Source organism: Mandrillus leucophaeus, unplaced genomic scaffold, assembly GCF_000951045.1.
Source record: "Mandrillus leucophaeus isolate KB7577 unplaced genomic scaffold, Mleu.le_1.0 Scaffold94, whole genome shotgun sequence".
Lineage (NCBI taxonomy): Eukaryota > Metazoa > Chordata > Mammalia > Primates > Cercopithecidae > Mandrillus > Mandrillus leucophaeus.
Genome location: NW_012110252.1, coordinates 1,134,576 through 1,160,896, shown reverse-complemented (window position 1 = coordinate 1,160,896; position 26,321 = coordinate 1,134,576). Strand labels below are relative to the sequence as shown.

The 26,321-nt window shown below is 37.5% G+C and overlaps 1 protein-coding gene across 3 annotated transcripts in view; it reads right to left on the bottom strand.

The window, feature by feature from the left end:
* Positions 1 to 26,321, bottom strand: part of ZRANB3 (zinc finger, RAN-binding domain containing 3) — a 338,584-nt gene that overhangs the window by 129,975 nt on the left and 182,288 nt on the right. For all 3 annotated transcript variants that reach the window (XM_011970281.1, XM_011970284.1, XM_011970283.1), the window contains exons 4-6: positions 22,492 to 22,670; positions 18,996 to 19,227; positions 14,239 to 14,324 (exon numbers count right to left, since the gene is read on the bottom strand). In XM_011970281.1, the coding sequence (XP_011825671.1) occupies positions 14,239 to 14,324; positions 18,996 to 19,227; positions 22,492 to 22,670 (497 nt within the window). The remainder of the gene's footprint in view (positions 1 to 14,238; positions 14,325 to 18,995; positions 19,228 to 22,491; positions 22,671 to 26,321) is intronic.

The window sequence follows — 26,321 nt, the reverse complement described above, 5'->3', positions numbered from 1 at the left end:
AAACAGTGACAATTTGACTTCCTCTTTTCCTAATTGAATACCCTTTATTTCTTTCTCTTGCCTGATTGCCCTGGCCAGAACTTCCAACACTATGTTGAATAGGAGTGGTCAGAGAGTGCATCCTTGTCTTGCGCTGGTTTTCAAAGGGAATGCTTCCAGGTTTAGGCCATTCAGTATGATATTGGCTGTGGTTTATCATAAATAGCTCTTATTATTTTGAGATGCGTTCCATAAATACCTAGTTTACTCAGAGTTTTTGGCATGAAGGGCTGTTGAATTTTGTTGAAGGCCTTTTTTGCATCTATTGAGACAGTCATGTGGCTTTTGTTGTTGGTTCCGTTTATGTGATGGATTATGTTTACTCATTTGTGTATGTTGAACCAGCCTTGCATCCCAGGGATGAAGGTGACTTGATCGTGGTGCATAAGCTCTTTCCTGTGCTGCTGGATTCGGTTTGCCCCTATTTTACTGAGGATTTTCGCATCGATGTTCATCAGGGATATTAGTCTAAAATTCTCTTTTTCTGTCGTGTCTCTGCCAGGCTTTGGTATCAGGATGAGGCTGGCCTCATAAAATGAGTTAAGGAGGATTCCCTTTTTCTGTTGTTTGGAATAGTTTCAGAAGGAGTGGCACCAGCTCCTCTTTGTACCTCTGGTAGAATTTGGCTGTGAATCTGTCTTGTCCTGGACTTTTTTGGGTTGGTAGGCTATTATTGCCTCAATTTCAGAGCCTGTTATTGGTCTATTCAGAGATTCAACTTCTTCATGGTTTAATCTTGGGAGGGTGTATGCGTCCAGGAATTTATCCATTTCTTCTAGATTTTCTAGTTTATTTGCGTAGAGGTGTTTATAGTATTCTCTGATGGAAGTTTGTATTTCTGTGGGATCAGTGGTGATATCCCTTTTATCATTTTTTATTGCATCTATTTGATTCTTCTCTCTTTTCCTCTTTATTAGTCTTGCTAGCAGTCTATCAATTTTGTTGATCTTTTCAAAAAACCAGCTCCTGGATTCACTGATTTTTTTTGAATCACTGATTTTGTTTTTTTTGTGTCTCTATCTCCTTCAGTTCTGCTCTGATCTTAGTTATTTCTTGCCTTCTGCTAGCTTTTGAATTTGTTTGCTCTTGCTTCTCTAGTTCTTTTAACTGTGATGTTAGGGTATCGATTTTAGATCTTTCCTGCTTTCTCTTATGGGCATTTAGTGCTATGAATTTCCCTCTACATACTGCTTTAAATGTGTCCCAGAGATTCTGGTATGTTGTGTCTTTGTTCTCATTGGTTTCAAAGAACATCTTTATTTCTGCCTTCATTTCGTTATTTACCCAGTAGTCATTCAGGAGCAGATTATCCAGTTTCCATGTAGTTGTGCAGTTTTAAGTGAGTTTCTTAATCCTGAGTTCTCATTTGATCACACTGTGGTCTGAGAGTTTGTTGTAATTTCTGTTCTTTTACATTTGCTCAGGAGTGTTTTACTTCCAATCATGTAGTCAATTTTAGAGTAAATGCAATGTGGTGCTAAGAAGAATGTATATTCTGTGGATTTGGGGTGGAGAATTCTGTAGATGTCTATTAGGTCTGCTTGGTGCAGAGCTGTGCTCAAGTCCTGGATATCCTTGTTAACCTTCTGTCTCATTGATCTGTCTAATATTGACAGTGAGGTGTAAAGTCTCCCATTACTATTGTGTGGGAGTCTAGGTCTCTTTGTAGGTCTCTAAGGACTTGCTTTATGAATCTGGGTGCTCCTGTATGGGGTGCATATATATTCAGGACAGTTAGCTCTTCTTGTTGAATGGATCCCTTTACCATTATAGTAATGGCCTTCTTTGTCTCTTTTGATCTTTGTTGGTTTAAAGTCTGTTTTATCAGGGACTAGGAGACTTTTACTTTTTTAAAAAAATGTTTTTTCTATGTGTGGTTTGTTAAAATAACTATGGATAACTTTCCCAAATGCAATAAACCATCTTTAAATTAATAAAACTAAAGAAAATCAAACAACTTATAAAGACAATGTTAACGTATGGGACAAGGCATTGCTAAGAGAAAATTAGCAGATGATAGCATTCATTACATGTAAGATAGATAAAACTATGTAATAATTATTAGATATATAGACAAGAGTAGAAATAAAAAATGAAAACAGTTTACCTGTTAGTATAGCAGAATTATGGTATTTTTCCTTTCCATTTTTATTGTTATAGTGCTACATATGTAAGTATATATATTTTAAAAGTTCTTACTCATATTAAGCCAAAATCTACATCAGGATTAAGTTCCACTGCTTGATACTAGTTTTGCTCTCTGAGGCCACAAAGACAGAAGTCTAATTCTTTTAAAACATGACAGATCTTTAAATATTTAAAAACCTATTCCCCTTAGGGCTTCTTGCTTTCAAATTCCTATAGGCTTCATAAGATCAAGTACTATGTCTTATTCATCTTTGTATTGCTGGCAGCTCTGAAATAATATCTTAAATATAGTAGGCAATCAATAACATTAGACATTTGTAGAACTGAATATGAGATTCCTCTCATTATTCTGGTCACCCTTTCCCAGATATGTTTTCATTTGTTAAAATGCTTAAAACATGGCTCCTAGTTCCCTCTTAGTTCCTCACACTTATTGTCTTCAATGACCTTCTAAAATCTTTTTTTTTTTTTTGAGATGGAGTCTCACTCTGTCGCCCAGGCTGGAGTGCAGTGGTGCAATCTCGGCTCACTGCAAGCTCCGCTTCCCGGGTTCACACCATTCTCCTGATTCAGCCTCCAGAGTAGCTGGCACTACAGGCGACCGCCACCATGCCCGGCTACTTTTTTCATATTTTTAGTAGAGATGGGGTTTCACTGTGTTAGCCAGGATGGTCTCAATCTCCCGACCTTGTGATCTGCCTGTTGCGGCCTCCCAAAGTGCTGGGATTACAGGCGTGAGCCACCGCGCCCTGCCGGACCTTCTAAAATCTACTCCAACTATCCCTATGGTTATAACCAGGTCCTAAGAAACCATTCTACCTGGTAAATTCAGACATTCCACTCTCTACTTACCCCATTCTTCTAAGGTGCTTGTTCATTTATACTCACTATGGTCTTTACTATCGCATCAATACCTTTCAGTCAACTGACTCCTCTCATTTCCAAATCCATTATATTTTTTTGTCTTCACATCTTTCCTCAGCCCTTTTGATTTCAGAGTTCATACATTACCTTTGTTCTTATTAATACAAATTAAGTTCCCTTGTCTCACAGTCCATGCATCATAAGCTGTTGAAAAAATCCAATCTTGAATGGATCCAACTTCAGGATCAAAAAGGCCTGAAGCCTTTTCCAGGCCTGTATCCAGGTTGCTGGGTGTGGCTGGAGAAATTGTACCTTAGAGAACTGGTTCCATTACAAATCTGGAGTTGCTGATCTCAAATGGTTACTAAAGCTGTTAACAATCCTACCACACTAATCTCATTCTCATTTGGCAAAATTTCAAACCACATCAACTTTCATGAAACCTTTAACCCTCTATTTTTCCATTTCACTGAACATATGATTGTCCTTCCCATTCCACAGAGAAAATATAAACCGTACAATGCAAACTCACAACTTCCTGCCATCCCCAAAAGTACAGTATATTTCCAATGATATAATGACATGCAACCATAAAAAGGAAGAAGTTATTTATGTATACGAAAAAAAGACAAAAGGGGAAAGTACAAAACAATGTTTATGCTTACATTACAATCTTTTTACAACATATGAATTTGCTTGAATATGCACACAGTTTCTGAGAAAAGATTAAAACCACATACAGTTGCCTATAGGGAGAAGAATTTAGGTAAGAGGGGTTTTTCAATGTGTATACTCTTTTATAGGTTTAGAATTTTGAACCATGTGAAATATCTTAGATAATAAATCAAATTTGTAAATCTAATGATGTATGTTTCATGCTTTAAGTTTCACATTATAGGGACTGGGGAAGGGGAAATGGGGACAATTATTTAATGGGTACAGAGTTTCAATTTGGAATGATGAAAAAGTTCTGATGATGAAGAGTGGTAATGGTTGCACAACAACAGAATGTAGTGAAACACATTAGAATGTACTGAAGGTCACTGAATTGTACATTTTAAAATGTTTAAATGGTAAATTTTGTTGTACATATTTTACTGCAGTTAAAAAACCTAAAACATATACATATAGGCAACCGTATCTACTGAACTGTACATTTAAAAATACTAAATGATAAATTTTGTTATGCATATTTTACTGCAATTTAAGAACCTATAATACTGATAATTAAAAACCAAAATACCTTGCAATGCCTTCTTATTGCCATTATGAAGAACAAGACTCTGTATATTATCCCTACCTAACTCCATCACTGTCTTGAAACTCTCTTCTTTTAGTTCTAGAATATTCAACTAGATTAGTATTTGACTTGAAAACTCAAGTGAAGGCTGGACTATGTGTGTCTTGTTCCCTAATGCATATCTGATGGCTACCACATGGCTTAGCATATAAGAGGCATCCTAAAATACTTTCAGAATGAATGGATAAATTCAAAATTAAACTGTACTCTAGATGCAGTCTAATCAATGAATGAAGTAGAACCATCCCTTATTCCAATTTAGCCTAAGGTTATTCAAAACTACAAATCTTTTAGAACTGAACTATTGATAAATAGGTGAGGGTTTCTCAAATCCCTTCCACACAAAGCTGACTTTCTAAATCTCAATGCAGAATACATATTCTATTAATATTTATCTAATTGTTTTTCAAACATATCTCTGCCATCCACTATATTAACTATTTCTCTCAGATTTGAACCATTTGCAAATGGAATAGACACAACCTCTATTTAGTCATGCGTGAGAACATTAAATGCAACAATGCTGAGGACAAAGGAGGGACAGCACAATTCCATAAGAGACATTTTTTTAAAAATTTAATTTAACTTAGGCCAGGCGCGGTGGCTCACACCTATAATCCTAACACTTCGGGAGGCCGAGGCAGATGGATCACGAGGTCAGGAGATCGAGACCATCGTGGCTAACATGTAAAACCCCGTCTCTACTAAAAATACAAAAATTTAGCCAGGCATGGTGGCAGGCACCTGTAATCCAGCTACTCAGGAGGTTGAGGCAGGAGAATCACTTGAACCTGGGAGATGGAGGTTGTAGTGTGCTGAGATCGCACCACTGCACTCCAGCCTGGGCAATAGAGCAAGATTCCATCTCAAAAATAAATAAATAAATAAATAAATAAAATTTAATTTAATTTAAAGTTCCAGGATACATGTGCAGGATGTACAGGTTTGTTACACCGGTAAATGAGTGCCATGTGGTTTGCTGTACCTATCAACCCATGACCTAGGTATCAAGCCCTGCATGCATTAGCTATTTATCCTGATGCTCTCCCTCGAGACATTTCTTGAAGCTGACAATGACCCATTAATTAACAATCTTTAGGTATGGCTATAAATACTTTTAATTTGTATTATCATGCAGCATTTTTCCTCTCATAAAAATTTAGACAACGAATTCTCCTTAGAGGTGGAACTGGTACAAAATATCAATGACAGAGAAGACTAAAAAAACTGATGAATCACACACCATTGGAAGAGGCTGGGCGCTGTGGCTCATGCCTGTAAATCCCAGCATTTTGGGAAGCTGAGGTGGGCGGATGGCTTGAGGTCCGGAGTTCAAGACCAGCTTGGCCAACATGGTGAAACTCTGTCTTCACTAAAAATACAAAAAATTGCCTGGTGTGGTGGCGCATGCCTGCAGTCCCAGCTATTCGGGAGGCTGAGGCAGAAGAATTGCTTGAACCCGAGAGGCGGAGGTTGCAGCAAGCAGAGATTGCACCACTGCACTCCAGCCCAGGCAAAAGAGCAAGACTCTGTCTCAAACAAAAGAAAACAACAAAAACAAAAATATAATATTAGGGAAGACCAATATGTCTTCCCACAGCATACTTTTTGAAGACAGCTGCTGATAACAGGATGCTTGGCTGGGTTATCTATATGTCCTCTTTTTCTATGTAAAAGAATATTTATTAAAGTTGCCATTCCCTAAGTCTTTATTACTTCCAGGGGGAAAAAGAAAACATAAAAGAAAGTGAGATAGAGTAAGCCATTTAAACTTACCAAGTGCTTACAAAATGACAGAGGGGAACTGGGTGATCTCCAAAGTCTTTTAGTTTTAACAATTGATCATACAATGTGCTAATGGTTGACAACTGAATATGTTGCCTTCTCCAAATCATATTTGCATTTATAGCTTCCTCTAAATATAACCCTGTAAAGTGAATGATGTAAGGCATTTTAGATAAGAGATGTTCTGGCTGAGTAATACTTCTGCTGTCTGTCTCAAGTCAAACCAGGTAGTTGGTTATCTATACCCTGACTTCTCATCCCTGAACTACATTTGCAGTAGTACATTTCTGTTTGTCATTACTTAGGTATTTAATACACTTTATAAAAGCAAACCCCTTGCTGAAGCTTCACTTAACTTATTTTGAATACAGTCATGACATTTCAAATATAAAATATGGGTCTAGAACTGAATAACTAACCAAAATTTGCATTCTGCAAAATTATAGTGTGAAAATGACACCTTCACAGAATCAAAACATTATGGAAAAATATATAGCATTCCACAGACTAACTTAAAATGCCAGGAAGTGACTTGAGCTGAATTAGAGTCTATGGAACCATAGTGCTTTCAAGGTAAAGAAGTAAAGGAATAACATAAAACTTCTGAAATGGAACCTGAAAGAAAATGCCTTTTGAGAAGCATGATATTAATCTTGAAATGGCTTTCTCCAGAAAACAGAACATGTCCTCCACAATCATAAAGCATTTCACAGAGATGAATTTTAATCTCTTAATGAAACAGAGTAGGCATTAAGTAAGAAAGAGACAGGTGTACTGTCTCTTTCTATTGTCATATGACAAGTCCTAGTCATGAAACAGAAAAAAGAAATGCTTATTGACCACATAGGTTGTTCCAGACTCTAGAAGATAAATACAGATAAGTATGTTTGTTTTATGTCGGCAAACTTTTGGCATTTATAGTCTGCAAGAATTACGATTAAGAGCTTCCCAACAATACCCAGCACCATGAAAAAAAAAAAAAAAAAAAAGGCCTATGATAGGAACAAAATGAATATTTAGAAATAATGTGCCAGGAACCATGGTTTTTGGCTATAAGCAACTGAAACTCTGAATCAAGACCGCTTAATAAAAAAAGGAATGTTTTACAACATGAATAAAAGGAATTCAGAGTCCAGAAAGGCTCTTGGATTGGTCAACTCTTGGATTCCTTGCACCTCTTCACTGTGCCATTAAAAAGCTTGCCTCATCTAAACCCGATACCCAACATGGTCAGAAGACAGCTACCAGCAGCAGGTAGGACAACATGCTTCTTTGTTCATATTCAGCTTAAGATGCTTATCTTGCCCTCCATCCTTGAAACAAAGCCCTTCTTCAGCATGCTTCAGACCACTAACAGTTGTCTGAAGAATACTATGTGCTAACTGGCTTAGAATGACCAGAATCCACCAGCGAAAAAGGATACAAAGTCAACTTTCCCAGAGTCCTATAGATTTGTATATATACCTGAAGTAAATCAGGAATCTGTTTGGAAGGAAGACGGGGTAGGCAACTTACAATGTTTACTACATTTGTTACTGTTGATTTCCAAGTGGAGGGAAGGGATATTAATTTGTGGCACTGTAGCAAAATCATTATAGTCATTTCCATGCATTGTTAAAAAAAAAAAAACACTTGGTAAAGACTAAAGAGTTATTACTTTGGTCAAACTGGCATCTAAATGGATTTATAGTTTAATCAGAACTGATGTTAGCAAATTAATTATGCCCCCAGTTACCAGAAAAACAACTAAGAACTTTGTGTCATAAAACTCTCTCAGTCCAAGTCACAAAACTATATTAACTTAAAATTCTTAATAGAAAGTAGCCAAATTATACTGGTTTGTCTATTTTTTTCTTTAAACAGAAGTAGTAAAATAAATGTAACAGTGTCAGTTATGTAAAAACTCCTCTTAGTATTTCACTTATAAGAAGAATCCCTATTTTGCTCATGATTTTTAAAGTCCATATGAAGAAACCAAACTTTAAGCTGGGAAAGATTACCCAAAGCACTTAGTTCAGCCCTTTTATTCCAGAAGCTCCAAATCTAAAGTATAAGAAATCCTTCTCCAAGATGATTGTGCTGCGTGTTTTCTAATACTATGTCAATTTTCAGAGCAATTTTAAGTTATGTCTGAGTAACCCTATTAGTTTGACAACATCTGTGAATTTAGCAGATGAATAATGTTATTCATGTCAAGAAGTTACATGGATCTAGCATACAAAAAAAAACCCCCAGATCTAGTATTCAATAATTGAATACACATTGGATATCATGTGCCAGGTGCCACGTTAGCCACTGGGAATAGAATACTGGAAAAAACAAGTGTTCTGCCCTCAAAGAGCTTCTAGCTAGTAACTCACTCCAGTGAGGAACACAATGCAGGTCAAATTCCCTATCAAACTGATCACATGCCACTGCAAAGTGGTCTCTTGTTATAAATCTCCAGCCAGCTGGGTAATCACATTATGCTGAACAGTTAAACTAACAGCATGCAAAGTGGACTCCACAGTGCCCAGTGGCTTCTATAGAGAAGTCTCAGAGACTGTTAGTCGGGTCAGGGGCATCAGAGGTTACCATGTTGACAATTTCAAGGTATCTAGGGAAAATCAGTGTGTGTGTTTTACACATACACGTTTTAAAAAATATAAAAGATAACAAAATTTTTTGTAATTTCCTTTTCTTTCAACACTATATCTTAGAAATAAGTTGCATCAAGATTACACAGTATTCCGTTGTATGGATGTACAATAATTTACAGTAAGTTCTCTACAACTAGTTGTTATCCAATCATGTATTATTTATTAAACATGCAATTTAAATTTTGCATATGTGTGTATGTGTATATCTATATGTTGTGTATTTAATAAGTATGTGAACACACATGTATAAGAACATACATGAACAATTACATATAATAGTATATATGAACAAGTATAGGATAAACTTAAATTTTAATTGCTAGGTTAAGTGTATGGGCTTTTCAATGTTTGGTAGCTATAGTGAAATTTCTATTAATAGACGGTATAGGTCAGGCAGGGTGGCTCATGACTGTAATTCCAGCACTTAAGTGTGCTGAGGTGGGAGGATCACTCGAGCTCAGAGTTCCAGACAAGCCTGGGCAATGCAGTGAGACCCCGTCTCTACAAAAAATTTTTAAAAACTGCCAGGTGTGGTGGCTCACGCCTGTAATCCCAGCACTTTGGGAGGCCAAAGCGGGCAGATCACCTGAGGTCAGGAGTTTGAGACCAGCTTCACCAATGTGGCGAAACCTGTCTCTACTAAAAATACAAAAATTAGCTGCGTGTGTGGCACATGCCTGTAATCCCAGCTACTTGGGAGGCTGAGGCAGGAGAATCGCTTGAACCCAGGAGGCAGAGGTTGCAGTGAGCCAAGATCATGCCACTGCACTCCAGCCTGGTAACAGAGCAAGACTCTGTCTCAGAAACAACAACAACAACAACAACAAAAAACACACACACAAAGAATTAGCCAGACATGGTGGATCCCTGTAGCCCCAGCTACTAGGGAGGCTGAGGTGGGAGGATCACTTGAGCCAAGTCAGCTGAGGCTGCAGTGAGCCATGACAGTGCCACTGCACTCCAACCTGAGTGACAAAACAAGACCCTGTCTCAAAAAAAACCCCCAAATAGATGGTATAGCCATTACATTCCTTTCAACAATGTAAGACAGTTCCTTTTTCTTCATATGCTCATTGATATACTGTTTTGTTAAACGTTATAATTTTTATAACTATAATAGTTAAAAATTTGTCTTACTATAGTTTCAATTTACATTTCTTTTATCAATTAGATTTATGCAGTCAAAACCTATTTGCATTTCCTTTTCTATCAATTATTTGTTTACATTTTTTGCACATTTTTCTCAGTCATTGAAATTAGCCTTCTCTTTAATTTGCAACACATAAATAATTTTTCCTTAATTAGAAATTTCTTTTTACTTTATATATATTTTCCAGAAGGGTGACACCTTTGAAATTCTTACACAATCAAATATATTCCTTTTTATGACTTCCCTACAACAAAGTTATAAAAGAAGTCCTCTGTTTTATTTAGAGTTTTATTTAATAATGTTTAAATATTTCACTCATCTGGAATTTATTTATCCTTCAGAAGGATACAAAAGAAAGTGCCAACACTGGTTACATGTGAAGGGAAATGGTTGGCTGAGAGACAAGAGTGGAAGAAACACTTACTTTTTACTTTTGTATAATGTACATGTAAATCTAGCCAATAAAAATAAACAATTTCAAAAGAAGAGGGGAAAGAATCCCTTTCCCTTTTTTTCTTTAAGACAGAGTCTTGCTCTTGTCACCCAGGCTGGAGGGCAACAGTGCAATTTTGGCTCACTACAACCTCCGCCTCCTGGGTTCTAGCGATTCTCCTGCCTCAGCCTCCTGAGTAGCTGGGATTACAGGTGCCCACCACCACATCCAGTTAATTTTTGTATTTTTATTAGAGACGGGGTTTCACCATGTTGGCCAAACTGGTCTCGAACTCCTGACCTCAGGTGATCCACCCGGCTCGGCCTCTCAAAGTGCTGGGATTACAACAGGCATGAGGTGCTGTGTTGGGCCCCCTTTTTTTTAATACTCTAGTTTTTCATAACTTTCTTGACAATTGTTGCTTATTTATTTTTTCTTTTCTTTTCTTTTTTTTTTTTTTTTTGAGACGGAGTCTGGCTCTGTCGCCCAGGCTGGAGTGCAGTGGCCGGATCTCAGCTCACTGCAAGCTCCGCCTCCCGGGTTTACGCCATTCTCCTGCCTCAGCCTTCCCAAGTAGCTGGGACTACAAGCGCCCGCCACCGCGCGCGGCTAGTTTTTTGTATTTTTTAGTAGAGACGGGGTTTCACCGTGTTCGCCAGGATGGTCTCGATCTCCTGACCTCGTGATCCGCCCATGTCGGCCTCCCAAAGTGCTGGGATTACAGGCTTGAGCCACCGCACCCGGCCTATTTTTTCAAATAATATTCAGAATCAATGTTCTGGATCTACAAGGAGAATATTCTTATTTGAATATATTATATCTACAAATAAATTCAGAAAAAAGTAAAATCTTGGCTGGGTGTGGTAGCTCACGCCTATAATCCCAGCACTTTGGGAGGCCGAAGTGGGCAGATCACGAGGTCAGGAGTTCAAGACCAGCCTGGCCAACATGGTGAAACCCCCGTCTCTACTAAAAATACAAAAATTAGCCAGGTGTGGTGGCATGCGCCTGATTTTAGTGTTTCATGTGGTAGTTGTTTTGGGATTGAAAGACACCCATAAACATATACACACATATATATGTAAAGACACACTTATACATATATACCCTAAATTTATTAAAAACTGTAATCAAGGGTAAATGTTGGCTAGGCGTGGTAGCTTACGCCTGTAATCCCAGCACTTTGGGAGGTTGTGGCAGGTGGATCACCTGAGGTCAGGAATTCGAGACCAGCCTGGCCAATATGTGAAACCCTGTCTCTACTAAACATACAAAACAAAACAAACAAACAAACAAAAATTAGCGCACGGCTGTAGTCCCAGCTACTCGGAGGCTGAAGCAGGAGAGTTGCTTGAACCTAGGAGGCGGAGGTTGCAGTGAGCCATGATCATGCCACTGCACTCCAGCCTGGGCGACAGAGTGAGACTCCGTCTCAAAAAACAAAAACAAAAACAAAAAAACCCCAAAAATACAGGGAGGGTAAATGCTATATTTTACCTAAGGACTTCCCAGCACATATAGAGATGATGAGGTTTCTCTTTGTCATTATTAATATGGCGAATTATATTGATATGTTTCTTAATATTCAACTTTCCTTGAATTCCTAATGTGAAAGTCATTTGCATATAATCAATATATTAGGTTTTTAATGAGTTTCTGGATTTCATTAATCTATTAATATTGAGGATTTGTGCATTTGTAGACTCGTTTTCATTTTTGTGCTATCTTGTCTGATTTTGGTATTAAGTGTTTGACTTCATAGAAACAATTTAGAAGAATTTTATCTTTGTACTTTGGAGCTCTTTAAAAAGCATCAGAAAACCATGACCATGTGGTGTTATTTAAAGGAATTATAAAAAAAAAAAATGCATTGGGAAAAAACCATGAGAGACTCATATCACATACAAAGAGATTATTTTTGTAATATATAAAGATATTCAGCATATCAAGAAAAAAGCCAACACATTTAGAAGACAGGGCAAGCAGCACACACAGACAACTGACAGAAAAAAAGTACAAGTAACACGTATGTGTGAAAAAAAATGCTCAAATGCATTTAATGACATAACGGACAAATGTGTATTAAAGCTACTATCAGTTCACATTGGCCAAGAATAAAATAATTTATATTTCACTATGTTTGAAAGGTATAGAAAAAGAAACAATCTGGCATAGGGCTGGTGGAAATATAAAAAGCTGTGTCTTCCATGGAGCATGATTTGGAAAAATCTAATAATATAAAAATGCACATGCCCTTTAAACTAGCAATTTCACTTCTATAACTTTATCTTAAGATTTTTTCCCCTATGTATATGGCATGAAATATGAAAATAGCTAACAACTATCGAGTACTCCCCACGTATGGTCACTGTTCAAGCACTTTATAAATATTAGGTAATGTAAGTCTCATAATAACTCTCCAAGGCAGGCATAATACTTTGCCATTTTTTTTGAGCTGAAGAAACTGAGGTATGAGGAGATAAAGTTACTTTTCTAAAATGAAGCATTCCACAATAGTAGATGTGAAAATAAAACACAAGTGGTCTAGCTCTAAATTTCCATGTTCTTCAGAACTATAAAATACTACCTCTCAACATGTGCAAAGATATTCACTGCTGCATTGTATGCATAGCTATATACTATAAACGTCCACTAAGAGTAGACTGCATAAATAAATTCTAAACGGTATAATAGATGCAGCATTTAAAATGAATATCAGGCTGGGCGTGGTGGCTCACGCCTGTAATCCCAGCACTTCGGGAGGCCAAGGCAGGCGAATCACCTGAGGTCAGGAGTTCGAGACCAGCCTGGCCAACATGGTGAAACCCCATCTCTAGTAAAAATAACAAAAATTAGCCGGGCATGGTGGCGCATGCCTGTAATCTCAGCTACTCAGGAGGCTGAGGCAGGAGAATTGCTTGAACATCGGAAGCAGAGGTTGCAGTGAGCCGAGATTATACCACTGCACTCCATCCAGCCTGCGCAACAGAGAGAGACTCTGTCTGAAAAAAATACTATAAAATAAAATAAAATGAATATCAAAGCTCTTTGAGTAACTGATATGGAAAGATCTACAATACATACTAGATGAAGAAAGCGAGCTGCAGAATAATAAACAAATTGTGCTATATATGTTGAAATAAAATGAAGTAATATTATACACATATAATCATGTTTTGTATTACACATGCTTGCTCACCCAAAGAGTATCTTCAGAAGGATACAAAAGAAAGTGCCAACAATGGTTACACGCGAAGGGAAATGGTTGGCTGAGAGACAAGAGTGGAAGAAACACTTACTTTTTACTTTTGTATAATGTACATGTAAATGTAGCCAATAAAAATAAACAATTTCAAAAATAAAAAGTAGAAACTAAAAAATAAAAATATTATCTATTACTTTTATTTATTTTACATATAGTTCATCCACCTATACATAATAATCCACCAACTGCCGGGCGCGGTGGCTCAAGCCTGTAATCCCAGCACTTTGGGAGGCCGAGAAGGGTGGATCACGAAGTCAGGAGATCAAGACCATCCTGGCTAACACGGTGAAACCCCATCTCTACTAAAAAAACACAAAAAACCAGCCGGGCAAGGTGGCGGGCGCCTGTAGTCCCAGCTACTCGGGAGGCTGAGGCAGGAGAATGGCGTAAACCCAGGAGCCGGAGCTTGCAGTGAGCTGAGATCCGGCCACTGCACTCCAGCCTGGGCAACAGAGCGAGACTCCGCCTCAAAAAAAAAAAAAAAAAAAAAAAAATTCCACCAATTATTTCATAGCTACCACAAATTTGTAAAACACTGGAATAAAGAATGATTAATAAAGCAATGTTCACAGTAAATATGTAAGGAAAAAGTTTATGGAAAATAGTTTGTCTTACCTGATGCGTGCATTACAGTATCTTTTTGCATAGTCGGTCCATCTTCCAAATTTTTGTGGAAAGAGAGCTTCAATCTGCATGAAAAGCTATAACAATACAAGTGTTCATAATATGTTGTAATATTTTCAAGTAAATTATTATTACAATGATAAAACCATTTAACAAAATAGTAGGAAGTATAAAAGAAAATCCAACTCTTTCTTTCTCAAGTCCTCTCCCTTTTATTCATCGGGGTAATCGTCATGTGTTGTATAAATACACATTTTTCTATGTTGATATAAGCATACATTTATTCACATAAAGAGGATCATATCATATATATTGTTACACAACTAGAATTGTGTCCCATAAAACATGTCTCAGACACTTTTAAAGTACACGTGTCTATTTTTATTTAGTTTTAAAGCCTTATATAAACAATATAATAATAATGCACTATTTAAAAACTGAATGGCAGGCCGGGCGCGGTGGCTCAAGCCTGTAATCCCAGCACTTTGGGAGGCCGAGGCGGGTGGATCACGAGGTCAGGAGATCGAGACCATCCTGGCTAACACGGTGAAACCCCGTCTCTACTAAAAAAAATACAAAAAACTAGCCGGGCGAGGTGGCGGGCGCCTGTAGTCCCAGCTACTCGGGAGGCTGAGGCAGGAGAATGGCGTGAACCCGGGAGGCGGAGCTTGCAGTGAGCTGAGATCCGGCCACTGCACTCCAGCCTGGGCGGCAGAGCCAGACTCCGTCTCAAAAAAAAAAAAAAAAAAAAAAAAAAAAACTGAATGGCATTCTCAGCAAACTATCGCAAGAACAGAAAACCAAACACCGCATTTTCTCACTCATAGGTGGGAATTGAACAATGAGATCATTTGGACACAGGAAGGGGAACATCACACACCGGGACCTGTTGTGGTGTGGGGGGAGGGGGGAGGGAGGAGGGATAGCATTAGGAGATATACCTAATGTAAATGACGAGTTAATGGGTGCAGCACACCAACATGGCACATGTATACATATGTAACAAACCTGCATCTTGTGCACATGTACCCTAGCACAAAAAGTATAATTAAAAAAAAAAAAAAAAACAAAAAAAACAAAAACAAAACTGAATAGCAACCCATTATGATGTAGATGTACTGTAAAATATTTAAACAGACTCCTGATATTGGACATATAGGCTATTTCCAGCATTTTATTTATTTATTTTTGAGACAGAGTCTCGCTCTGTCGCTCAGGCTGGAGTGCAGCGGCGCAATCTCGGCTCACTGCAAGCTCCGCCTCCAGGGTTCACGCCATTCTCTCACCTCAGTCTCCCGAGTAGCTGGGACTACAGGTGACCACTTCCACGCCCGGCTAATTTTGTTTTTGCATTTTTAGTAGAGTCGGGGTTTCACCTTATTGGCCAGGATGATCTCGATCTCCTGACCTCGTGATCCACCCGCCTCGACCTCCCAAAGTGCTGGGATTACAGGTATGAGCCACCACGCCCGGCCTATTTCTAGCTTTTATGAAGTTACTAATACTAGCAACTTCATATAACTTTGTGTGTGTGTGTGTGTGTGTGTGTGTGTGTGTGTGTATATATGAATATATAGGTGTAGTATATCTATTAATCATCTATCCATTCATCCATCCATTCATTCATCCATCCATTTGCATTTCTATTAGAGGTGATGTAGGATTATATTTAGAAATGGAATAGCTGATTCTAAGGTATATGCTGTTTTAAAGTTTGATAATGTTACCATGTTGCCCAGTAAGATTATCCCAATTTACACTCCCATCAATAGTATCTTGAAACATTTTCATTTTTACAACTCTGATAGGCTGCACAGAGTACTGTCTCATTATTTTAATATATTTTTTAAAACCAACAGCTTTATTGTGACATGTAATTCATATACTATTCAAACTTTTAAAGAACATAATTCAGTGGCTTTCAATAGATTCACACAGTTGTGCACCAATCATGACCAATTCTATAATATTTTTATCATCCCTCAAAAAACTTCCATACCCATTAGTAGTCACTGCCTATTTCTCCTCTCTTCTGATTCTGCCACCTACTAATCCACTTTCGGTCTCTATGACTTGGCCTATTCTGGGCATTTCATATAAATAGAATCATATGATACGCAGCCTTTTGTATCTGGCTTATTTCACCCAGCATAGTGCTTTCAAAGTTAATTCATGTTATAGCATATATAGTATTTCATTCCTCTTTAGGTCCAAATAATTCCATTGTATGGCTATATCACATTTGTTTATACATTCATCAATTGATGAGTATTTTACTTGTTCCCACTTTTTGAATATCATGAATAATGCTACTATGTAACTATACACATGAGTATATAATTTCTGGTGAGAACTTGTTTTCAGTTCTCTTGGGTATATACCTAAGAATAAAATTATTGGGTGATACAGTAACGTTTTAAGTAACTCCTAAATTTTTCTAAAGTGACTTCAGTGCTTTATGTCCGTTTAATATGACAACATATTCAGAAATAACCAATGGGCCAAAGAAGAAATCACAAAGGAAATTAGAAAACACTTTGAGATAAGGGAAATTGAGAACACAACATACCAAAACATGAGTTGCAGCAAAAATAGTGCTAAGAGGGAAATTAATAGTTGCATATGCCTATGTTAAACAAGAAGAACTCAAATCAATAACCTAATTTTTCACCTTAACACACTGGAAAAGTAAGGGCAAACAACACACAGCAAATAGAAGGAAGGTCACAATAAAGATTAGAGTGGAAATAGACTGGGCGCGGTGGCTCAAACCTGTAATCCCAGCCCTTTGGGAGGCTAAGATGGGCAGATCACTTGAGGCCAGGAGTTTGAAAGCAGACTGGCCAACATGGTAAAATCCAGTCTCTACTAAAAATACAAAAATGTGCCAGGCGTGGTGGCACGCACCTGTAATCCTAGCTACTCGGGAGGCTGAGGTGGAAGAACTGCTTGAACCTGGGAGGTGGAGGTTGCTGTGAGCTAAGATCATGCCACTGCACTCCAGCCTGGGCAACAGAGTGAGACTCTGTCTTAAAAAAAAAAAAAAAGAAAGAAAGAAAGAAAGAAAAACAAAATGAGAGAACTCACACTTCCTAATTTCAAAACTCCTAACTTAGAATTTCAAATTTTATATTATTTTTCTTAAAAAAAATCCCAAACACAAATTGTACAATCATTAGTACTCACAAAATTGGTATTTACCCTTGGTTTGAATAGTGGCTACCATAGGTGAAGAGTGAAAAGTAATGACATGTGATAAGAGTAGGATGTAAGAGCCACTGTTGTATTGTCAATGTTCTATTTCTTAAGCTCGATAATAAATAGATGAGTATTTATTTTGTTATCATCATTTAAAATGTACGGTTTTTTTTTTTTTTTTTGAGACAGAGTCTCACTCTGTCGCTCAGGCTGGAGTGCAATGGTCAGATCTCAGCTCACCGCAACCTTGGCCTCCTAGGTTCAAGTGATTCTCCTGCCTCAGCCTCCCGGGTAGCTGGAACTACAGGCCAGGCCACCATGCCCAGCTAATTTTGTATTTTTAGTAAAGATGGGGTTTCACCAATGCTGGCCAGGCTGGTCTTGAACTTCTGGCCTCAAGTGATCCACTCGCCTCAGCTTCCCAAAGTGCTGGGATTACAGGCATGAGTTACTGAGTCCAGCCTACTCACTGGACTCAGTAGGACTGAGTATCTTGAAGGATACGTTTCATGATTTTTTTTAAAGGATATAATCACCCCTATTATTCAATGACATAATTTGGGGACATATATCAATTACTTGGAGCTACAGCACTGTCAGTGGGTATCCAAGAGAAAAAACTGTAAAAGGTAAAATTAAACATTTTATCATCACTATCTATGTACTTTTATATGTATCTCACAAGATTTCCAGGATAGAATTGAAAGTAGAGCTTAGGTAATACTGTTAGACAGGCAATGATAATAGCTGTCACCCAGGCTTGGCTCAAAAATTAACATAATATTGGCTACCATATGTTGAGTGACTGTGTGACAAGGCACAGGGTGAGGTACTATCAAAGCAGTATTACCTTTAATTCTCCCAGCAACCCTACAAGACAGCCCATGTTTTTCCATGATTCAGTGTTCATTAGTAAACAGAATTTCCTTAAGGAACACTAAAACTTACAGACATTTCTTCCATCATGTCTTCTTCCTAACTCTTTAACCACTCCATGTACTACCCATCTCTTAGAGTAGCAAAAGCTAAATGGGATATCAAATGTATGCCTTATTCTTTCATTCTAGGCAGATACCTTATCTGGTCTGCACATAAGCTTTAGTTTCTCTTTACTTTCCCAAATGTGAATCTTAAAGTGAAAGAACAGAAAGAAGTTCTGCAATGCAATGTAAAAGAAATAAGGTAGATTCAATCCCAATCCTAAGCAGCTTATAATGTAAAATAGATAGGATAAATGAAGATTAAGACCATAGAAGAACCTCAGGAACACATTGTGAAGAATATTATACAGTTGTACTATGTATGGAAGCCTTATCATAAAGATAAAAGCTGTTTTTTTATACACACCTACAAGCCTGGCGAAAGTTTAAATGTAAATAGATTAAAATAGCCATGATAAAACATACGTACTATCTATAAATTCCCAATGTACTCCTCTAGCATTTGAGGCATCTAATTTGAAATCAAAAATTGCAAAACAGGTGGTTAATTCAATATCCCTCCTACCTCCCTTCTCTTCTTTCAAGTTCAGAGTATAAGGATTGTAATACCTCTTCAGGCCTTCCTAAAGCTGGTGTTCCTGTAAGAAGAATGGCTCGTCTGGCTTTCTGTACTACTGGCAATAAAATCCTGCTGCGAGTTGCATTTCTGGATTTCATGTAGTGTGATTCATCCACTATAACTACTTTGAAGTTCTGGTTATTCAGTGCATCTATCAAAGTCTCTGCATCTGCGGTTAAGAGACCATAACCCAGAACTGTCACTTTACTGGTCGATATTCTCCTAGAAAAGAAAATCCATGTACTTAAAAAATATCTCAGTAATGACGTTATCATAAACAATACAACTCTATTGTGAAAAAACACACAGGAGAAGAAAGCAGAATAGAGGAAAAATAAAAGGAGATGGTACTGTTACTGAAACTCTTAAGATTTCACAATCCTCAAATCTAATAAAACAGGATCCAAAATTTACAGTCTTGCATAACCAAAACCAAAGTTTTAGTCAAATGATCTTTGAAAGGTTTTGACATCCAGCAAGTCACATTACGTTCTGACAATATTTGCTTCTGTGTACCTAGGATCACGCATAAAATGGATAATTAAATACTAGTTGACTCTTAATGAAACCTTCACACAAATAAGATAGCAGTTTTTCAATCCAGATGCTACTGGTATTTTGAGCAGGACTAAGTGAAGCTCTGCGGTGCACTGAACAGCCCCTCCTGCTCAAAATACCAGTAGCAGAACAGACGTACAGGGCTGTTGAGTGCATTGCAGAGCTTCACTTCCTGGTCCTATCCATTAAGGGACAGTGGACAAGTCACTGTGACAACAAAAAAGTTCCTGGACCTAAGGTGATGAAGTGTGAAGTGTGGTTAGAAGAGGCGGGTACCACCTCACATCAAGAGCCATTGAGCTAAAATGATCCCTGATCTTCAGATTTCTATAATTCACACATCTGTAATATTCTTTATCTTGCTGTCAATAAATTATTCATTTACATATTTATGTCTGTTACCATATCATGAGATTGGTAAGGGCAGGGAATGTGTCTTACTCATCTTTTAGTAGTATTCATACACAGTGCTATGATCCCAAATAAAGTTTGTAGAATGAAATAGACAAATAAATTCATTAATACTAAGACATATCACTTTTGCATTTTCTATATCACCAGAAAAAAATACAGGACAGAGCCAGTCTTCTGCAATTCTCTGTCCTCTAACAGAAAAGGTAGAGGTCCTAAGCAGCCAGAACCACTAGGGCAACTGCATTTTAAGCCCTGGATTAATCTACTTAATACAGAGACCTACAATTTTCTTGTTTTTTTTTGAGACAGAGTCTCGCTCTGTCGCCCAGGCTGGAGTGCAGTGGTGCCATCTGGACTCACCGCAAGCTCTCTCTCGGCTCATCGCAAGCTCCGCCTCCCGGGTTCACGCCATTCTCCTGCCTCAGCCTCCTGAGTAGCTGGGATTACAGGCGTCCACCACCATACCTGGCTAATTTTTTGTATTTTTAGTAGAGACGGGGTTTCATTGTGTTAGCCGGGATGGTCTAGATTTCTGACCTCGTGATCCACCCACCTCGGCCTCCCAAAATGCTGGGATTACAGGCGTAAGCCACTGCGCCTGGCCGAGACCTATAATTTTCTCACTGTATTCAAACACCAGGAAGAGCCTGAGGAAGAAAAGTACTGGATTAATTACTATTACTATCTAACTTAGGTATACTGAGCGCAACATATAGGAGACAATGGCTTCAAAGGCCACTGCAGCAGTCTGTAGCTTCTGTCCTACCATCTCTGGACTAGTAAACAGTCCAAGCATAACTGATATAAGCCAGAAGGAAAGTATACGTATTTGTGGTGGACATATTGGTATACACCTAAACCTGTTTCTTTCAGTACCTGGAAGACCCTGGGTAGTTTTCTGTCCTTAACTAACATCCTCCAGGAAACTTCTACTCTGGAGTTGTAGATATATCTAACATATCCCAAATACAATTCAAATAAAAATATTATCCACCATTTAACTGCAAGAGTATATTTTCAAAATAATATAAAAACTAGCCCTAGTAGCTATAAAAGATGACAGAAGAGTCATTTTAAGAAAATTTAAATATGAACATTTAAATAAGGTATATCAGCCAGGTGCAGTGGCTCACGCCTGTAATCCCAGCACTTTGGGAGGCCAAGGTGGGCGGATCACGTGAGGTCAGGAGTTTGAGACCAGCCTGACCAACATGGTGAAACCCCGTCTCCACTAAAAATTTAAAAAGTCAGCCAGGCGTGGTTGGTGGTGCCTGTAATCCCAGCTACTTAGGAGGCTGAGGTAGGAGAATCCCTTGAACCCAGGAGGCGGAGGTTGTAGTGAGTCAACATGGTGCCACTGTATTCCAGCCTGGGCGACAGAGTGAGATGTCGCCTCCAAAAAAAAAAAAAAAAATTAATTAATTACATTAAATAAATAAGGTATAACTAACATGATGGTTTTGGAGGTCTTCAAAAATTCTACATTCTCTAAATTTGTAAGTCTTTTCAATTTCATGTGGTTTTATTGGAGAGATTTATTTATCATGATTAGAATAAGAGAGCAGTTTTTTCATTTTAACCATGTAAATAGAGTTCAGATTTTCTTGGGCCCATAAAGATACATTCCACTGAATTAGCACTGCAAAGTTGAAAGTGAAAAGGCCCTCCATACATTTTGTGCTTCCTCCTTCCACATTCATAAGATAACTTTATTTTTACATATACCTTTTATGTTAACAGTCTTAGAGAATAAAATACAGTACAATAATACCAAAATTAAAAAATCTAAGTATTAATAGATATTTATTTCAGTAGATGTACTGCTTTTTATTTAAGGTTCAGAAATAGATAACTTTGAACCTCCAGAGAAATAATTTGTATGAATCACCTACACATTCCATGTAACAGCTCATCAATATTCAAACTGGTTGTCTTATTCTAATGGCTAGAAAGCAAAATGAGGAAAAAAATACTAACAACACTATAACAGATTTTAGAGTGAGAGCCTCCAATAAACACAAAGCAAATATTTTCAAGATATAAAATATTAAAATTATAAATAAGGAAAATCAAACTTACTAATGAGTCATACACAAAACTTGCATATTAATTAACAAATTGGAAAGCAAAATCTACTAAAGTTGCTGACAATAAAAGATACAAAGCTTCAAGTCAATCAATGAAAAGTTGTGAGATTTATTTTTGAACCTTAAGATAGTTTCAAATATGTTTAAGGTACATATAAAGTATATATATACATATATATATATCTTTAAAAGTATACATATTTTACTTTTACTTTAAAAATGTACCATAAAGGAACTTAGAAATAAAATATACTGTTGGGTTTTAGATAAATAATTCATATTTTAAAATGTAAAATAAAATTATCCATACTACTTATTCCACTTCTAAATTATGATCTATAGGTGATATTGCATTCTAAAACATGAATACATACCAGGTACACACAAGGAAGACTTCTTTTCTTAAAGATTAAAAAGTGGTTCTTACCTAACATCAGTTTTATTCTGAATAACATTGATTTCTTCTGGACTTAGCTCTGGGATCCATTTTTCAATTTCTTCTGTCCAAGGGTACCTCAGAGACGAAGGGACCACTATTAACAGAGGCCATTCCTCTTTATAGAAGTAAGCAATTCCAATTGCCTGGATTGTCTTTCCTAGACCCATCTAAATTAAAAAAATAAATAAATGTTAATTAATAATAAAGCCTAAAATATTTTAAAAGAAAATATTTATCAAACGTTTTATTTACGAGTATTATTAGCTGGATGTGATGGCTCATGGCTGTAATCCCAGCACTTTGGGAGGCTGACATAGGTGGATCGCTTGAGCCCAGGAGTTCAAGACCAGCCTGGCCAACATGGTGAAACCCCGTCTCTATTTTTAAAAAGTACAAAAAATTAGCTGGGCGTGGCAGCACGCACCTGTAGTTCCAGCTACTTGGAGGCTGAGGCAGAAGGATTGCTTGAACCCAGGAGGTTAAGGCTACAGTGAGCCTAGACTAAACCACTACACTCCAGCCTGGGTGACAGAGCAAGACTGTCTTAAAAAAAAAATGTATTATCAAAATAATTTTCCAATGTAAAATTAGTTGGATTATACAGTTAATAAAAAGTTTGATATTATAAGGACCTGTAAAATTCATTAAGCAAATCATATTATGTTCAAACTATTCATGATTGAACTTAAAGAGACAAAATTACTCCTAAGGTTAAATATTAGTTATGTTGATTTTATATAATTACTTTTATGAAATGTATGTAACCATTTATAGTCTCTCCTCTTAGACAATAGTAAATGTCTTAACAGCACAAAACCATGTTATTTCAAAACTAGAGTAAGTCCTGAATGAGGCACATTTTATAAAACAAGCAGGCACAGAGAAGTTAAATTATTTAAATCACAGCTGGCTGATGCAAAACTAGTATGAGATCCCAGGTCTCAGGTGTCTTCCCACTTGATTTGTATCCACACTGTCACACTGCCTGACTTCTAAGCTGTTCCAATTAAAAAAGTAGTCACTTAGTGAATATTTATAGTGTTTTTGTTCAAAATAGCCAGAAACTGGATACAACTCAAATGTACTTCACCTGTGCATGAATAATCAAATGATGTCATATTCATACAATGGAGTACTATTCAGTGATAAAAAAAGAATGAACTCACGCTCTACACAACATGAATAGATCTAAAATGCATTTTGGTAAGGGAAAGAAGCCAGATTCAAAATCTACATACTAAATGATTCCATTTATATGTCTCATTCTGGAAAAGGTAAATAAAAGGGAGCCATAGCAGATCAGTGGTTGCCAGTGGCTGGAGGTAGGGGAGGGGAATAGCATGAGGGAACTTTTGGGAATGGAGTCAGTCTATACCTTGATGTTAGCGGCTGTTACATAACCATATGCATCTTTTAGAACTCACAGAATTGTACACTAAAAATGGGTAAATTTACTTAAAAGTGCGAATTATACCTCAATAATCCTTACCTTTTTAGTAGTCACTACGGCAAACAATGGGAAAGAGAGACTAAATGACAAGCCCTGTTTACCAGACTATACAAAGAGAAAAAAGAAAAACACAGGAACTGAAAACAAAGAGTTTAAAATGAATTTTAAGTGCTGAGCAACACTAAAGAAATGAGAAAAGGGCAGATATTAGACTTTTAAGTTTCCACTGAGAAAACTTTATTTTGTTCATGTATTTTTCTTTCAACTGCTCCCGTTAACAACAAAAAAGCAACCTTAGAATAATTCATGCAAAGTTATATTTATACATTCATGGGATAATAACTAGTATGTTTCGTGTCTTCAAAGCCCTCCAATTTTCATACCTGAAGCCACTCAAACATCACTGGATTCTGGGACCACCTTGGTTCCAATACAGCAGAACTTTAACAATTATAGATCTTTTTTTCTTTTTTTGGACGGAGTTTTGCTCTTGTTGCCCAGGCTGGAGTGCAATAGCGCGATCTCAGCTCACAGCAACCTCCACCTCCTGGGTTCAAGCCATTCTCCTACCTCAGCCTCTAGAGTAGCTGAAGTGGCATGAGCCATCATGCTCAGCTAATTTTGTATTTTTAGTAGAGATGGGGTTTCTCCATGTTGGTCAGGCTGGTCTCAAACTCCTGACCTCAGGTGATCCGCCCACCTCAGCCTCCCAAAGTGCTGGGATTGCAGGTGTGAGCCACTACGCCCAGCCAACAATTACAGCTCTTTACCTGGCTAGAGTTCTTCAGTGTGTTACTTCCCCGCCTCAACAACTCTGCCAAAAACAGACTTCCAGGAATTGAGGCTTGGCCCTATTTTTTTTGTGTGGACAATACCACTAACTTTGTGCTATGGTTAGGGGTCTCTGGTTTCATTTCCTGCCATGGTTTCATAACACATTTTCTTAATTTCAATTTATCTGCAAATAGGATCTGTTTTGCTTCCCCGATTATCTGGAAAGTAGAATTCTCTCTCTGCAACCCAGATTCTATCACTAGAACCTCAGCTGCTTGCTGCTAAATTTACTTGGTGTCAGTCACCTGTCTATCTATACATTTTGCACTTCATGTATGACTAACAGTGTTCTGTGTTGGCTTGCCAGGCAACTCTCTCCCAAAGACCGCCACTCCTCAAAATTTCCTAATCTTGTCTACTGAGATCGGGTGTGTAAGCCTTCAATAGGATAAGTAGAATTGGGACTTGAAACAATAGGTAGAATTAAAAAAACAATGAAATTTCAGTTAGATAGAAGGAATAAGGTGAAGAGATACATCGTCCAACAGGGTAACTATAGTTAATAACAACATACTACATTCTTAAAAATTGCAAAGAGAGTAGATTTTAAGCTGTTCCCATCACAAAAAAGCACGTGAAGTAATGCATATGTTAATTAACTCAATGTAGCCATTCTACAATGTATACATATTTCAAAACAACATATTATACACCATAAATATATAATTTTTATTTGTCAAATATTTTTAAAGAAAAAAATAAGAAAAATAAGTTTTAGGTTGAGGACAGGCGAAGAAAAGGGAAACTAGCCTGAGTATGGGTAAGAATAATCCTGATATGTTGGGAAGCTAATTTGATTAGAAGTTTGAATATTTTTGTCTTCTAGTTCTCTAATTTTGTATTCTTGTATCTAATCTATTAAATCTACTAGAATTAACTCCAGATGTTATTTTTCAGTTCTAAAATGTCCACTAGAATCTGTTTTTGTTATTGTTATTGTTCTAACATGTTAAAAATTCTTGATTTTTGTTTGTTTTGTTTGTTTGTTTTTTGAGATAGGGTCTTGCTGTGGCTGGAGGGCAGTGGTGTAATCGTGGCTCACTGCAGCCTCGATCTGGGCTCAAGCAATCCTGCTAGCTCAGCCTCCTGGGTAGCCGGGACTCCAGGCATGTGCCACCATAACCAGCTTTTTTTTTTTTTTTTTTTTTTTTGGTACTTTTTGGCCAGGCTGGTCTTGAACTCCTGAGCTCAAGCAATTCACCTGCTTTAGCCTTCCAAAGTGCTGGGATTACAGGCAAGAGCCACCATGCCTGTCACCAAGGGTGGAGTACAGTGGCATGATCTTGGCTCACTGCAACCACCTCTACCTCCTGGGTTCAAGCGATTCTCATTCTTAGTCGCCTGAGTACCTGGGGACTACAGGCGAGTGCCATCACACCTGGCTGGTTTTTGTTATTTTTAGTAGAGACAGGGTTTTTTTGTTTGTTTGTTTGTTTGTTTTGTTTTCTTAAGACGGAATCTTGCTCTGTCGCCTAGGCTGAAGTGCAGTGGTACGATCTCGGCTCACTGCAACCTCTGCCTCCTGGGTTCAAGC